Source organism: Peromyscus eremicus, chromosome 14, assembly GCF_949786415.1.
Source record: "Peromyscus eremicus chromosome 14, PerEre_H2_v1, whole genome shotgun sequence".
In the NCBI taxonomy this organism is placed as follows: Eukaryota; Metazoa; Chordata; class Mammalia; order Rodentia; family Cricetidae; genus Peromyscus; species Peromyscus eremicus.
Window position 1 is genome coordinate 28,391,891 of NC_081430.1, and position 17,566 is coordinate 28,409,456.

At 40.2% G+C, this 17,566-nt stretch overlaps 1 protein-coding gene across 1 annotated transcript in view; it reads right to left on the reverse strand.

Moving 5' to 3' along the window:
- Positions 1-17,566, reverse strand: part of LOC131924112 (protein transport protein Sec23A-like) — a 71,530-nt gene that overhangs the window by 14,534 nt on the left and 39,430 nt on the right. Inside the window, exons 10-15 of the mRNA XM_059279337.1 lie at positions 16,000-16,123; positions 13,466-13,546; positions 12,483-12,572; positions 8,582-8,688; positions 3,415-3,568; positions 310-387 (exon numbers count right to left, since the gene is read on the reverse strand). Coding sequence (XP_059135320.1) covers positions 310-387; positions 3,415-3,568; positions 8,582-8,688; positions 12,483-12,572; positions 13,466-13,546; positions 16,000-16,123 — 634 coding nt within the window. The remainder of the gene's footprint in view (positions 1-309; positions 388-3,414; positions 3,569-8,581; positions 8,689-12,482; positions 12,573-13,465; positions 13,547-15,999; positions 16,124-17,566) is intronic.

Below are 17,566 nucleotides of genomic sequence, written 5' to 3' on the forward strand. Positions count from 1 at the left end.
TTTGGCATAGCTGTAACTGGAACCTCTTACCTTCAATGGCATGCTAATGGGCTTTAGCCTTGCTTACACACACAGCTTCAGTTAAGTTTTCAGGCACCATAAATAGTGACTATTTGTAAGGACCATACGGGGATATTGTATTCTTTTCATTAACCACAGAGCATAAAATTAATTTCTGAGTTATCCCAAAATTAAAAGAATAATCCAATAAAATATGTTCATAGATGATTATTAAAAGATAAACAAAAAGAAAGATGAAACTCAGTGCTATTGGTAACAAGAGAAGAGCATGTTCCTTGAATAGCTTACCTGTGGATAAAGGGAAAATGTTTCTGAAAACCGGAAGGAACTTGAGTCATCCTTGTGATATTCTCCAAATTTCTGACACTAAATAAAATAAAATATTAGTGATTTGTTCCTGGTATAATAACTAAAATTCTACCCATAAAATTCTATATATAAAAAGTTGCTAACTTTTTAGGAAACAGATACTTAAGATAGGGTAAAGTTGGAATACTATATTATTAACTTAGCAAGAGACTAATTACAACCAAAAAACCATTTGAATTTCAGAAAGACAACAACTTGCTCCAAAATGTTTAGATTTATTTTAAGCAAATGTCTTTTGTAGCAAATAAGGAATATGTAAATGTCAATGGGGGGAGAAGGGAGAGGCCAACAGAAGCTTCCTAAGACTATCAGAGTATCTTTTTTCAATACTGGCCAAGGACAGAACAATGCACAATCAACACACCACAGCAGCTACAAAAGTAAGCTGCTGGTCCAAAGTTTGCCATACTGAAAGTGCCCAAAAGAAAAAAAAAGTCTAATAAAGAAAAGGATTTACAGAAGCAAAAATTAGAATGAAATAAGGTCACTCACACAGGCAACAGGGAAGCAAGTCACCTATGAGAATATGACAAGGGGCATCCTTGCACGATCATGAACTCTTACTACAACAGGCAATGAACCTTAACCACCAGCCTCACTTTGTCAAGCAAAAGTCTCTGCCCTGGAGGCCCATGTGTTGGAGGCTTGGTTACCAGTTCACAGCACCAGTGGGAGGAAAAAGGCCTAATAGGAGGTATTTTGATCCCTGAGGGCAGGCCCTAAAGGGAACTATACAACCAGTCTCCCTTCCTCACTGCATGCCTTGAAGGGAACTGTACAAAAAGTCTCCCTTCCTCACTGCAAGCCTTGAAGGGAACTGTACAAAAAGTCTCCCTTTCTCACTGTAACATCAAAACAAGCTATAAAGCAACAGGGCCAAGGATCACAACCCAAAAGCTCTAAAATGATGAGCCCAAGTAAACCCTTTCTGTGTTGTGGCAAAGGAAATGTGACTAATACTTGGATGGTGCCATTCTCCGTTCTGGACACCATACAGCTAAGGCACAAAGAAATAGAATAGATGTTTCTCAAAAAGTACAACAGTGGTTTGACTGTATTGGCCTTTCTCCCGAATTACCTCCACTAGTCTCCTCTTGATGTGACACAAGATCAGAGTAAACTCTCCATGACTCCATCCATAACCTGTTCTCTAGCTCAGCTGCCTTGCTGCTGTGCTGTGTTGCAAAACGTTCAGTGTGTGACTAACAGCTGGCTATACATGGTGAAGAAACTAATTTTGTGCCTCATGCAATTGTCTAATTCAGTTATTCACTAGGACATTTTGATTTTTATTAGTGTTTCCCTTTTTAAAATATACCAGACAATTGCAGACGTTTGGGAAGGGAGATGTGAGATAGAAAAGAAGCCTAAACCTGCTAAGAACTCTTTAAAAAAATTACAGTCCTGAGTCTTTTGTCCAGCAAAGGACAAAGAAAAAATTATTTTTTCTCTCAATAAAAGAGGTTTGGTGGGCTTTGTTGATAATGCAGAGTGCACTATAAAATTCTAGTGTCATATGTGACAACCTATGACTCCAGCAACATGGAAAGAGCACTTTACTACAAATCACAGCCACTGCCCAAGTACATACACTAGAGACTTCAGCTTTTAGAATCTCAAAACAATAGGGCACCTATGAAGACAAAGTCAAGGTCAGGTTGTGGTGCATGCCTTTTATCCCAGCACTCTAGAGGCAGAGGCAGGCAGATATCTGTGAATTTGAGGCCAGCCTGGTCTATAGAGCTAGTTCCAAGACAGCCAAGGCTGTTACACAGTGAAATCCTGTCCCAAAAACCCAAATAAATAAATAAATAAGACTATTTCAGAATACAACTTACTATCCACAGAAGGAAAGCTTACATGGTTGGTCAGATCCCAGATACACCAACATATAAAATTACAGTCAGTAAAATCCTAGGGCAAAATGCAACTTAGGAAATAGAAACACCCCTATTTGAGAGCACATTGCTAGAACTATGCATTCAGCATGATGGACAAGGCTTGAGTATGATCACCAACACAAGAAATGTTTTTTTAAAAAATAAATAAATAAAAAGACATTTAAAACAGTGCACTGACTCAAAGCACTGGCTCCATGCCACATGATACTAGGAGGTGTGTGCAATAAACTGGAAACAGCTTTTGTATTTAGGTTGGAGGCTCAGGAATGTATATGGATCTATTGATAGTGACAGACAAGGAAATTTTTCTACTATAAATATATCCCATTGTTTTAAAGAAGCACAAGTAAGATTCTTAATCATTTTTCCCCATCTAGAATCAAAGGCCCAGGGAGGACCTGTGCCAGCCTTGGTGGCAACAGTGTTCCATCATTGGTGGCTGTCCAAGGTTAAAGCTCATTTGAAAAGACATATTGAATATCACAACACCGCTTTCTTCACTAAGAGGTGTTGGGAGAAGAGGGTAATCTTAGGTTGGAGAAATCTAGACAATACTGCAAAAGTAGCTAATTCCAACCAAGCTCACCTGTGACACCTGAGGGAAAGGTTAAAGGCAGCTCTCTTGGTAGCTAACAGAGAATTCTCAACCATGTGTTTAAGTTGAAGAGAGAATAAAAAAGTACAGGATAGAGTTTACAAGGTAAAAATGAAATGTTAAGAACTGCTTAAGCCTATAGTTCCAGGATATGAGAGTAAGTTTAAGGACAGTCTACATAGTGATATTAAACTGAAATTAAAACAGAAAATAGAAGCCAGAGTAAAGACTAATCACACACATACTAGAGTAATAGGAAGCTCCAGACCAGCCAAGGCTATACAGAGACTCTATCTCAAAACAAAAACAAAATTCATAGAATTAGTAACATAAAATTAATTTCCACACTATTCCACATCACAAAAATAATAGGTAGCATAACTACCATTCATTTTCAAGGAAGTGAGTAGAACACTTCTATTCACTAGTTCATACTTTGACTTAGTTCTTCATACAGTTCTCCCACCCACTGTCTGTGCTTTAAAGGACATTTACTACAAAGGAAAGCTGACAATGTCCTCTTCTTACCAGTCGAATGAGTTGTCTGTCCAGCCATCTAAGCACATCTGGCCCTTCCTCTGTTTCTGCTCTGTATATTGCCAGCCGGGCCATGAGAATGGCAGCTGCTTCCTGGTCAAAAGATGCAGCAATGTTTTGGATTTGAGTTTGAGCATCTGCCCAGCTAAAGAAATAAGAAAGCACAGAAACAGAAATGAATTATATCATAATACCACAGTTGGCTACTACACAGAGCTACACTTAGAGAATACAGAAAGCATCCTCAACATTTCAAAATTCTAATACTACACAGATTAATTAGCATTATTAAAACATCACAAATAGCTGTTCATTACACTGATTTTCATAAAAAAAAAAACACCTTAATATATTTTCTAAAATAACTCTAAAGGAACTTCTCCAAACATATTCTTTAAGACATCAAGATTTTGATAAGTAAATAGAATGGGTCAGGAGGATGGTTCAGTGGGTAGACAAACCAGCACAAAGACCTACAACCTCAGTTCAAGTACCAGGTCCCACAATGTGGCAGGAGAAAACTGACTCCTAAGAGCCCTCCTCTGACCTCTATTTGCCTACAGTGACCTGCACATGTGCACATATAAATAACAAATCAAGATCTTTTTTAATAAATAGCATCAGGGAATGTGTATGATATAGAAATCCTGATGGTGACATCATTCCTAAGAATTCTTTTTACATAAAAAAGTCCATACACATAAATACATACTATATAGAGAGAATACCATATACATGTGTATAGACAAATACTAATTTCTATCAGTCTTTATCTTTAACTTTTTATTGATTCTTTGAGGAGTTCATATCATGCACCCCAATCCCACTCATCTCTCTGTCCCTTTGTATCCACTCTCTGCCCTTGCAACCTCCCCCAAAAATAATTTTTTTTAAAAAAACAGATAAAACATACATACAAACAAACATAAATCTCATCATGGAAGCTGTAGTGTGTCACTGTGAGTCACACAATATACCCTTTAGTCCAGACATCTTTACTTGCAAATGTTCATTTCAATAAACCATTGGTCCAGTTCGAGACCTCTGGCTCCTGCTACACTGTCAATACTGGATCCTCACTGGGACTCCTCTTGGATATCCTGTTGTTGCTCTGTCTCTTGGAGATCCTGCAGCTTTGGATCTACAGGACTGGCCCCCTCTCATGCCCCAGCAGTTCATAAGTGGGATGGATGTTGGAGCTGGTCAACTCATAGCTCTGACTCTGGGCCTGTATGGTAGCTAAATTGGTCAGACTGCCAGCTCTCCCACACCTTCACCACCAGGGTGAGCTCTCTAGTGCTGCCTCAGCTAGCTCACTCATGATGCAGGCAGCAAGGGGTGGGGCCAGTTCTCCCACTCTCATGCCCTCAGGGCCAGCTCACATGTACCCACACCACCAGGACCACCAGCTCTATTGTACTGCCCAGATGAGGTAAGGGGCCACTCTTCTGCTCTCCCAATCTCATGTCCCCGAGTGGTGCAGCTGGTGAGGGTCAGGGCCACCTCTCCCACTCTAGTGTTCCCAAGGCCAGCTCTCTGGCCTGCCCCAGGTGGCGAGTGGGGGGAGGGCATTTTTCTTGCCCATGTCACTGCATGGCAGTATTAGTCTTTATCTTACTACATAATTCTATGTTGAATTTTATCATATTCAATTTTAGAAAAGCAAAAATTTAAAATATAAAAATAAAGGTTTTATTCTCAACTGTGGTAAACAAAACATCAGAATTTTGTTCTCATTAGTCTTTAGTTCTATCATCAGTGATAAAAATCCCATATCTAAAACTGCTTTCTACTCTTCTCTTTCCCTGTTAATACACTGACGACCAAGACAGATCAAAAGTTAAGTGAGGGACTTCAACCTGACAGTACAAGCCTATAATCCCAAAACCTGGGAGTTAGAGACAGAAAGATCAGGAATTCAAAGCCAGACACAGCTGTACAGCAAATCTGAGGCCAGCCTGAGATACATGAGACCCTGTCTTCAAGAAACAAAAGAGGTTAAGCAAAATCATGGAAAGCAGTAGTAAGTCTCCTCAAAAGATGAAAACTACCACACCTGGGGCTGGAGAGACTGTTCAGCAGCTAAGAGCGCCTGCTTCCCTACCAGAGAACTTGAGCTCAGTTCCCAGCACCCATATCTAGGACTCATGTTTGCCTGTAATTCCAGCTCCAGTATGATGCCCTCTTCTTACCTCCACAGATACCTACACTCACATGCACATATTCCCACAGAAACACAAGCACACACATAATTCAAAAATAAAATACTTTTTAAAAAAAACTTCCATATGATCCACCTAAACCACTCTCAAAGAATCAGTCAGCCCTTAGGGGAGACACCTACACATCTGTGTCTACTATGTATTCTCATCACATTACATTACATAACCAACTTAAGCACCCAGTAATGAATGGATGGACAAAGAAAACGTCACACTGAGCACAGTGGTGAAGGCCTATGATCCTAGGACATAAGAAGCTGAGGCAGGCTGGACTTTGTGGTTGCATGCCTCTAACCCCAGCCTGATCTACATAGTGAATTCCAGAACAGTCAGAACTACATGGAGGTCAGGGAGGGGGCTGACGAGAGAGATCACTGCAAACTTCAGACCAGCCTGAGCTATAGAGGGAAAAGGAAAAAGAAGGAAGGGGTTGAAAATGTGGCATTAGATACACTACAGAGATTTATCCACTGTAAAGGAGAATGAAAATACACCAGGAAAATGGATAACTAGAGAGCCATTATGTTAATCAAAGTAAGTCAATCTCATAAAGACAAGTATTGCATTTCCTTCCATACATGGGATTAGGGGGGTCAGTAACAGGCAACAGTAAAAGCAGGACTATCACAGACGAGGAAGGGATTGGGAAAAGGGAGAGCAAGAAAGGAAAACAAGAAGGACATGACCAAAGTACATAAGGTCATAAGGAAACCCAGCACTCTGTACAAATTACATACGCTAATGAAGTGATGGGCTGGGCTGGGAAATGGCTCAGCGGATAAAGTGTTGCCTTTGTAATCATAAGGACCTGAGTTCCTATCCCCAGCACCCATGTAAAAAGCTTGATGCCGAGGCAGGCCTGTAACCTAGTGCTAGGAAAGCACAGACAAGCAGATCCCAGGGGCTTGCTGGCCACCAGTCTAGAGCAAGCAGCAATCTCAGGGTGCAGTAAGAGACATTTTGTATCGAGCACTAACTAAAATGAAAAGTGATAGAAAATGGTACTTGATGTTGACCTCTGGCTTCCACAAAATCTTACATGCATGAGTGTACCTGTGTGCATACAAACACACACACACACACACACACACACACACACACACATACATACACACACACACACACACACACACATACATACACACACACACACACACACACACACACACACACATATACAGGGAAAAAAGATTTGAAAAAAATTAAAGTGAGAATCTCAGTCTGAGTGGTTGATATTATAAACAATGCATTACTGTGTAGGCCCTGCTGGCCTGGAGCTCACTATGTAGCCTATCTCAGTTAAGGTTTTCATTGCTGTGAAAAGACACCATGACCACGGCAAGTCTTAGAAGGAAAACAATTAATTGAGGGTGCTCGCTTACAGTTTTACGTGTATTTGTGTGTATGTTGGATAATTTTATGCCTGACAAACCAAGCAATTAAAAATAAGAAAATGTGATTTCAGTGGCCTTTAAACTTTTTGTTTTTATACTAACTCACTTTTATTGTAAAAGCATTCATTCCAAAGGATGAGAAGAAAAACCACAACTAACCCTTCAACACAGACAGTTTGAAGAGCAGTCTACACCACACCATCAAAGTGGATCAAGCCCCTAATAGCACCTAATCCACAAAGCAGGAGCTGCATGATGGTATGATAAAAGAATTAGAGCATTAATAACACATGGGAAATTATAGTTATAGACTAACCATCAGCTGAAATGAAATGTCATTAATCATAGCACTATATTAAGTATATATGATATATACTTCACATATGTGTACGCATGTATAAAAGTGTATGTGTACATATATAATGTATATATATATATATATGTATATTAGTGACTACTAAATACAATGTTTGATTCTCCCCATGGGGATAAGGTAAATATAATTTGTTCACTTATTTTTTTTGTTGTTATTAATTTTGATTTAGGAGTGTGTATATGTAAACCTGTCTGTGTATGTGTGGGTGGGTGCCTGCAGAGGTCGTAAGAGGGCATTAGATCCCCTGAAACCAGAGTTATAGGCAGTTGTTAACTACCCAACACGGATGCTGGACTCTGAATTTGAGTCTTTTCCAACAGCAGCAAGTGCTCTTATCTGCTGAGCCATTCCTCCAGCCTGGTGTGTGTGTGTGTGTGTGTGTGTGTGTGTGTGTGTGTGTGTGTGTGTGTGTGTGTTTGAGGCAGTTTCATGTTTGCCAGGCTGGTCTCAAACTCCCTGAGAATGACCTACATCTCCTGATCCTCCTGCCTCTATCTCCCAAGTGCTGGGATTACAAGTGTGTGCCACCATACCTGGTCATAAAAATCACGCTTTAAGTGTGTGACTCTGGAGCACTCGTGTGCATGTGTGGTTGCACATTTGTGCACAAGGATATGGAAGACAGGGAAGAATCCCAGGTTTCATCCTCAGAAGCCAGACACCTTGTTTTTTGAGACAGGATTTCTCACTGGCCTGGAGGTCACCAAACTGGCTAGGCTAGCAGGAGAGTGAGTCCCAGCAATTCACCCGTCTCCATCTCCCACAGCTGGGATTACACGTAGGTTCCACCACATCCACCTTTTTTTCCCATGGGTTCTGGGGATCAATCTCAGGTCCTTATGCTTGCAAGGAAAGCATGTTACCAACTGGGCTTTCTTCCCAACCATGAGGAGTACTTTTTGTTTTGTTATGTTTTCAAGACAGTTTCTCTATGCAGCCCTGACTGTTCTAGAAGTACTTTTTAACAAACTGCTATTACACTTATCACTGGCTATTCTACAAAATAAGCTAGATTTGAAGGAAACAAATCGTAAATAAACCCTTAACCATAAATATTTATTTTCTAGTGATAAACATTACCCAAGGAAGATACCGAGATTGAGAGTATGACCTACAATAGTTTTTATACATAAATAAACCTCTAATAAAATAAAATAAAAACTTACTTCCTAGCAATTGTGGTCACTCGGATACGTCTCTGCCCACTTGAGTGCTGATACCGGGTCAAAAATTGAACTGCACCTCGTCCTCCTTGAGGAATTGGAGCGTTATGCTGTACAAAATAAAGAAGAACAAAATCTAAAATCTACTAACAATCAAAAGCAAAATCTACTATGGCCATGACACAGTATCAAAGACTACATATTTTCTAGCACTAAAAAAAAAATAAATTTCAGGGCAAGGAAAAGCCCAAGGGCTTGAGAGCTGGCTCAGCAGTTAAGAACACTGGCTGTCCTTCCAGAGGACCCAGGTTCAGTTTCCAGAACGCACATGGCAGCTCACAATCATCCATTACTCCAACTCTAGCCATCTAATGCTCTCTTCTGGACTCTCAGGCACCAGGCACACATGTGGTGCACATGCATACATTCAAGCAAAACATACATAAAATAAATTTCACACACATAAAATAAATATAAAATAAAGCCCAGTGTCAGATGCTATGGTGGTTTGAATGAAGATGGTCCCCATAGGCTCATAGGGTGTGGCACTGTTGGGAAATGTGGCCTTGTTGGAGGAAGTATGTCACTGGAGATGGGCTTTGAGATTTCTGGAGATGGCTTTGAGATTTCTGGTGCTCAAGCTAGGCCCAGTGTCACTCTCTCCTCCTGATATCTGCCAATCCAGATGTAGAACTCTCAGCAGCCACCTCTCCAGAACCATGTCTGCCTGCATGCCACCATGCTTCCCACCATGACAATAATGGACTAACTCTCTGAACTGTAAGCCACCCCCAATTAAATGTTTTCCTTTATAAGAGTTGCCATAGTCATGGTGTCTAACTAAGACAGAAGTCTTCACTACAGAGCCCGATAAATATTTAAAGAACTGTCAGAACACAGTCCATGAACAAAGCTAGGTGAGACTTCTGAGACCTTGTGAGAAAACAAGACAGAAGTCTTGTAATCTCTGTTCCTCCATAACTTGGGCTGTTCCTGGAATGTGCTTTGCTGACCCTCCCAAATGTAGGGGATAGGAGAATTCATTTAAATGATGCATTACAGCTGGCTATCATCTGTTTATATGCCTCTATGGAAAACATGATTTTGCCACATGCAGCCTGTCCTTGTCATTGTCCACTTTACTCAGGTGACTCTTCTTAACCCTCAGAGTATAAACTGTCTGATGCTCTGAATAAAGTTGGCTATTGTATGAGACTTTAGTCTGCCTCGTTTTTAGGCCCCCACTCTCCCTGGTTCACACTGCTAACTACAGCAGCAACAAAGAACTAATACTAATCTTCTCAGAGTGGGATTCTTCCTATGGAGTGGTTCAACACATGCAAATGAATAAATGATATGATAGTACTATATCAATAAAGTGTAAAACAAAAGGCATATGACGTCACCTCAATAGATGCAGAAAAGGCATTTGGTAAAATTCAGCACTCTTTAATAAGAATGATAAACACATTATGTATAGAAGAATTCTACTTCAACATAACAAAAGGCCATGCATTTAAAAAGGCCACAAATGACATCACACCTTAGTAGGAGAAAATGAGCTTCTCTCTAATGTCTAGAATAAAATAAGGATTCCTATTTTTACCAGTCACTAAACATTGTACTACATAAAGTCCTAGGCACAAAATCAGGCAAGAAGAAGAAAACAGAGCATCGAAATTGGAACAGGAAGTCAAACTGTCACTAAAATAACACAACCTGTCTCTCATGTAGAGATCTCTACACATTCACTAAAAATATTAAAAATCATGAAAAAAAATAAGCTCTTTTTAATGTTGGGAGAGGGAGAAGCTGGAGATAAGACAGCAATTAAGAGTAAATACTGTGGGTTTTCCCTGACCCCCCTGGTTCCTACAATCCCTCCTCCCTCTCCTCAGCAGGACTCCCAAGCATGGGCCAAAAGATCCAATGGACCTCTGAATCTGCCTCCATCAGTCACTGGATGAAGGCTCTCCGATGACAACAGGGATTGTCACCAATCCAATCACAGGGGATGGCCAGTTCAGGCTATGCATCTACTGCTGTCAGGAGTCTTAGCTGGGGCCATCCTTGTAGCTCTGAGTTTCCTGGCATCAGGCTTCTACCTGACCCCATTAAGCCCCCCTTTCCAGTCATGTCTCTCAGCACTCTTCCCTCTGTCCACCCCACAACCCAATCCCTCAAGTTCCCATGCCCACCCTGTCCCAGTTCCCCTGCAGATCTCCTGTTTCCACTTCCCAGGCAGATCCATATGTGCCCCACTCAGGCCCTCCTTGTTACCCAGCCTGTCTGGAAACCGCTGCCTGGCTCATGGGAACTCACAGAGTCTGAAACAACAACCAGGGAGCTTTCGTGGGACTGACCTAGGCCTTCTGCACATATGTGACAGTTGAGTAGCTTGGTCTACTTGTGGGACTCCTGGCAGTGGGAGCAGGGGCTGTCCCTGGTGCTTTGTCTGTCTCTTGGGAACCTGTTCCTCATGCTGGATTGCCTTGCCCAGCCTGAATACAGGGGGAGGTGCTTGGTCTTAAGGCAGCTTGATATGCCATGCTTTGCTGATGCCCATAGGAGGCCTGGCCCTTTCTGAGCAAATACGGAGGAGAGGTGGGGGGGTGGGTAGGGTAGAGGGGAATTGGGAGGGGATGGGAGAAGAGGAGGGAGGGGAGGCTACAGTCAGGATGTAAAATAAATAAATTAATTTAATTTAAAAAAAAATCACCTTGTTACATTAAGCTGGCATGAGGAGGAAATAAATTTTACCTTAATTGGGGGGGTGGGGGAGTGAATTCTGGCTAGACAGTGATGGTACATGCCTTTATTCCCAGCACTCAGGAGGCAGAGGCAGGTTGATCTCTGAGAGTTCAAGACCAGGCTGCTCTACAGAGTTCCAGAACAGCCAGACCTGTTACACAGAGAAACCCTGTCTTGAGAAATAAAACAAAACAAAAACAAAAAAAGTAAACACTGCTCTTACAGAGGACTCAACTTTGAATTCAGAACCCACACTAGATGGCTTACAACCACCTGTAACTACAGCTCCAGGAAATCTGATGTCTCTGGCTTCTGTGGGCTCTTGTACACATAGGCACAAAACCCAACACACACACACACATAATTTTAAAATAAATTTTAGAAAAAAACAACAAGCATGTTGCCATATGCCTGTAATCCCAGCACTTGAAAGGCAGAGGATCAGAAAAAGTTGAGAAGTTCAAGGCCATCATCACCTACATAGGGAATTCAAGGCATCTTGGCTACATAAGACTCTAGCTAAAAGAAATCAGTAACACTGTCATACACCTATACCAAACTCTCTGAAATGGAAATCAAGGGCTAGACATAGAGAGCTCAATAGTGGGACATCTACCCAGCCAGAGGAAAGACTTGGTTCAATCCCTAGCACTGCTGTGGAAGGGAGGGAAGGAGGGAGGGAGGGAGGTGGGGAGAGGAGAAAATAATCCCATTTACAATGGTAAAAAAATACCTATTTTAAATCCAAACAAGGATAAAAGAAATTAAACAAATGGAAAGATGTCTTTGTTCATTGACAGGAAAATCAGTATTGTTAAAATGTCCACACTACCCAATTCAATCTACAGATTCATTGCCAACTATCCAAATACCAATGACATGGTTTGCAGAACTAGAAAATAAATCCTCCAATTCATATAAAAGATTCAGTGTCTAAGTTTAGTGTTTGTTTATCTTTCAATATGAAAAAGCAGTCAGTCAGCCAGACAGGGTGGAACATGCTTTGAACCCAGCACTTGGGAGGCAGAGACAGGCAGAGCACTAAGAATTCGAGGCCGGTCTGGTCTACATAGTGAGTTCCAGAGAGCCAGAGCTACATACTCTGTCTCAAAATACCAAAAACATGTTTTTTTTTAAATGTAAGCAGTCATACCTGATTAACAACTTCAAAATACATGGCTAAGGTTGTAGTGGGACTGAGTCCACATATCTTCCACTGACAAGTGCCACCTGTTCCAATCTCCTATAAAAAAAGAAGACAGGGTGCTTGGAAGCTAAAGAACATTATTTATTAATTTATAGGAAGAAGAAAAGCAGGGATAAGCCTCCAGTAAGAAAAAGCACACAGCTTTCAGATTTATTCAATAAATCTTAAGAGCTTAAAAATTTTAACACCATATCACAAACACATAATTAAATACAATTAAGCATTTTGCATGACAAAAACATTAAGATTATTAAAAGGTTTACTAAGTAAATGAAAAGGATACAAGGTTTTTTGAAGCATGCACTATTTAACAAGTGATTAACCAGTAACATTACCTTTCCACCCAACTTTCCTATCTGTGTCAAGGGATCCTATATATATGCATATATGACTAGGTCCTCTGCATCAGAATTATAAGCATTCTAAATGCCAAGAAAATGCAGACACAAATCTTTACCACACAAACTGCATATAAACTGATTTTTTTTTTTGCTTTGTCATTTTTGAAAGCTGATTGTCTATTCTGTGCTGTCTTATCATCCTATCTACAACTACATGACTGTAATTTTGGAATGCATTACAGTCTCTCAACAGGCAGAGAAAAAGGGATTGAAACCTAAATCTCTCTGATTTGGTTGTTCTGTTGTTAATTATGGTGACAAACGCCACTTGAAATTAATTTTGGCTTTAAGAAACCTAAAAATGTTCAAGGTATGAGAATTTATATAAGAGCACAACTAGCACAAGGAATAGCTTAGCCATATGAAACAGAGCACTGGTGGTAGGAAAAGAACAACCACAATGGAAGTGTACGACAGAAGCTCAACCACATACAACAGTTGAAAAGGAAAATCACAGGCTTCCATGATTGGCCTGTCTTTGTGTTAGCCTAGAAATTAACTGTGTTTTTTAGAACAAACATTACTTACGTTTTCAGACACGCAGGGTCCTTTAGAGTTAAGAGACACACAGGGTCCAATAGCTCCTGAAATCTTTATTTCCCTTGAGGTCTGTAAAAAAGAACATGGTACATTTGGTTCCCTCAAGGATAAAGACAGGGCTTGAAAGATGGCTGAGTGGATAAAGGTACTTGCCACCGACCCTGACCACCTGAGTTTGAATCCCAGGAACCACATGGTAGGAAGAAATAACCAACTCCTCAAAGTTGCCCTCAGACCTCCATACAAGCATCATAGCATGAGCATGTGCTCACACACACACACACACACACACACACACACACACACACATTAATAAATAATAAAAATTTTAATAAGTTCAAATGTTTATAAGTGTTTAAGAATATAAGCCATTCTTCCATGTTTAAAACTCGAAAGTCAGTGAAGACTCAGGTATGGTGGGGGACACCTTTAATTCCAGCACCTGGAGGCAAAGACAAGTGGATCTATGTGAGGCTGAGGCCAACCTGGTCTACATAGGAAGTTCTAGGACAGCCAGGGCTACACAGAAAAATCTTGTCTCAAAAACAAGGCAATGAAAATATGCTAAAATTAAAAATAATTAAACATTAGGCTCTAATTTAATTCCAGTCTTCTATTTCCACCAGCCATAGGAGGACTCCATGTGGGAATCCGACCATGCTTTCAAAGTCATGCCATGCCTTAAATTCAAACTGCATACATCAAAATCCTGTCCGAAAGATTGATCTCTTTTTTAATTATCTTATGTGTAGGAATGTTTTGCCATATATATATATATCATGTACATGTCTAGTGCCCACAGAGACAAGGCAGCACTAGATGGCTGGAAACAAGAGTTACAGGCAGTTATGAGCTGGAAATCAAATTTGAGTCCTCTGGAAGAACAGCCAGTGCTCTTAACCACTGAACCATCTCTCTAGCCCCAAGATTAGTCTCTTCCCAGTTTCTCCTGCTACCAAATGTAAGACATTACATTGTCTTGTAACTAAAAATTAGAAAATGCTGGGACTGTAGCTCAGTGACAGAGCACTGGATTAGCACTGAAAAGGCCCTTAGGTTCAATTCCCAGCACTGGAGAAAAAAAAAATCTGCTTTGCTGGGCATGGCAGCACATGCCATGAATTCTAACACTGTGATATGAAGTCAGGTGGAGCTCTATGAATTTGAGGCCAAGCTGGCATACATAGTGAGTTCCAGGCCAGCCAGGCTATACAGTGAAAAGTGGTTCTTCATTAACCCTCAAATGACAGATACATGTATCTCTAATCTACAAGCAGCTCACATAATTAATACTATGGTTCTAATATTTCAACACAAACCGTCCACTCTCACCAGGCATTCTTCCCAAACGTCTCATGTTGATGCTCGCCTCCAGGATTCTCCTCAATTTGGGCTACTGAATAACATTCATTTTCCTCTCATCTTTCAGAAAATAATACAAGCCACACTCCCCTGGTGTTTTATTTTCTGTTTTGAGACACAGAGTTTCTCTGTGTAGCCCTGGCAGTCCTTTATAAACCAGACAGGCCTCAAACTCAGATATCCCCCTGCCTCTGCCTCCCAAGGGCTGCAATTAAAGGCGTGAGACGCTATGCCCAGCTCTCACTTCTCTTAAACTTCTACACTACTTTGTTTTCTACTGTTACTTCATTTAATCATATACGTTAGCTTAGTCTCTCTCTCAAGACGAAATTTCCCTAATAACAAAACCTCTACCTTACAGATCCAATCACATCTCCACAATTTCTTACCATCATGCTGATTACATGGTAAGAAATATTTAATGAAAATTCACAATCAGGGTTTTTGCAATATACATGTAATTAACACAAAGGCTTCCAAGTGTTTTAAGTCAATATTTGAAATTCATGATGGAATTTTACATACAACCAACACTAATCTCAAAACTAAAGAATAATTTCCTCTCAAGTTAGTTCATTTCTGCCATTATAAAAACTAACATATAGCCGGATCGTGGTGGTGATCGCCTTTAATCCCAGCAATGGGTAGGCAGAGGCAGCTGGATCTCTGTGAGTTCAAGGCCAGCCTGGTCTACAGAGCAAGTTCCAGGACAGCTAGGGCAACACAGAGAAACCCTGTCTCAAAAAAAAAGACAAACAAATAAACAAACAAAAAAACTAACATATAAATTTAGGATGAAAAGAAATATAATGTGTAGTGCCAGGCAGAGTAGAACACACGTGCATCACAGCACCTGGAAAGCTGATATCAGGAGTTAGAAGACAAACTGATGAGACCTTATCTCTAAAAAATGAAAATATATATCCAATATAAGTAACTTTACTTACATCTACTTTTCTAACCATTATTCAGAATGATCCCAGTCTCATGGGTTTTTAATGACAAAACCTTTCTCTGGGAAACAAAATCTCTAATCCAAGGTCAAAAGTAACCAGTATTTTTAAAGTACATCTGAATTTGACTAATGTTTTAAAGTTACCATTAAGCCTACAATGTTCTCACTTGATAACATATCACACATGTCAAGTTTGGATTCTTACCTTTATTTCTAATGTGCCACCAAAGCCCATTTTAAACTGTCCATGTATATCTTTGGTGAATACTCTTTGAAAAGTTTGCTTGAATAAGGAAGTGTTGAAAGAGTCACCCATTACCATGTATCCTCTGCACAGGAAAAAGGCAAACACAACATAACAACACAATTAATTGGGCTCATGTATTACCTGAAAAAAATAAATTACTTACACTATGAACAAATAGTAAAAACATTCCCCTAAAACAAATGTAATTAACTCTATTTCTATTAATAATTCATTTAAAATACAATTACCTTTATTTATCTTATGTATATGGGTATGCACACAACACAATGTGCATGTGAAGGTCTGAGAACACCTTTCAGGTACCAGTTCTCTCCTTCCACCATGTGGGTCCAACGTATCCACCTCAGGGCCTCAGGCTAGCCATCGGGGCTTTTACCCACTGGGCCGTTAACTGGTCCAGATTTTCTCCTTTCACACGCATTATCTAAGATTATCCGTGTTGTAAAATACTTGATAATGCATCGTGCATTAATGACTGCTCCTTTTCTCAGTAAGTATCCACAAAAGTTGTCTATACTTCTACTTCTCAAAGTGTGGTCCTTGGTCCAGCAACATTAACACCAACAACAACTCCATCTCAAACATACTAAAGAGCACTGGTTTTTTCACAAGAAACCCAAGATTTTGTACAAGTTAATACCTGAGAAGCTCTTGTCCATATCAGCTTCTTCCAACTCTCTCCCGCTGTTGTCTTTCTAATTCACTCTAGGTCAACTTTCATTGTTTTTAGTAAGATTCTCAATGACCTTTACAATGCTGAATTACTTAATCTCCATCCTGCATTATTTTGTATCTGTAATGGTTAGCACAGATGGCCATGGCCTTTACCTTCTAGTATTTTTCCTCACTGAGCTCCTAGTTGTTTACATTTCCCTAGGTATATGTCTAAGAGAACACTGAATGAAGCTGAACCCCTACTTCACTTTTTTCAGCAATAAAAAGAAATACTGGCACATCATAAATGTGCATAAACTTAAAACGCACACTGAATAAAAGAAGCCCGTGGTGGGCTGGAGAGATGGTTGAGTGGTCAAGAGCACTGGTTTCTCTTGCAGAAGATCCCAGTTCAGTTCCCAGCACCTACAAGATGGCTCATAACCTCTAAAACTGCAATTCCAGGGGATCCAACTCTCTGTCTAACCTCCTTGGGCACCAGGCATACACACAGCACACATACATACATACATACACAAGACATTCATAAACATATTTTTTAAAGAAACCAATAGCAAACACCACTTATTACTCCACTTGCATGAAACATCCAGAAGAGGCAAGTATCGCCTAGGGCAAGAGGATGGGGTGAGAAAGGAGAGAGGAATGGGAAGTGACAGGTAACAGGCAGAGTCTCTCCAGGGTCAGACAATTGTTCTAAATTCAATCACAGTAATGGTCATATAATATGTGAATGTACTAAAACCTCATCAAACATTTTAAATGGATACATTTCACGATGTGCTGCTGGGGAATATTATTTTAACTAGGAAAAGATGTGTTACATTTG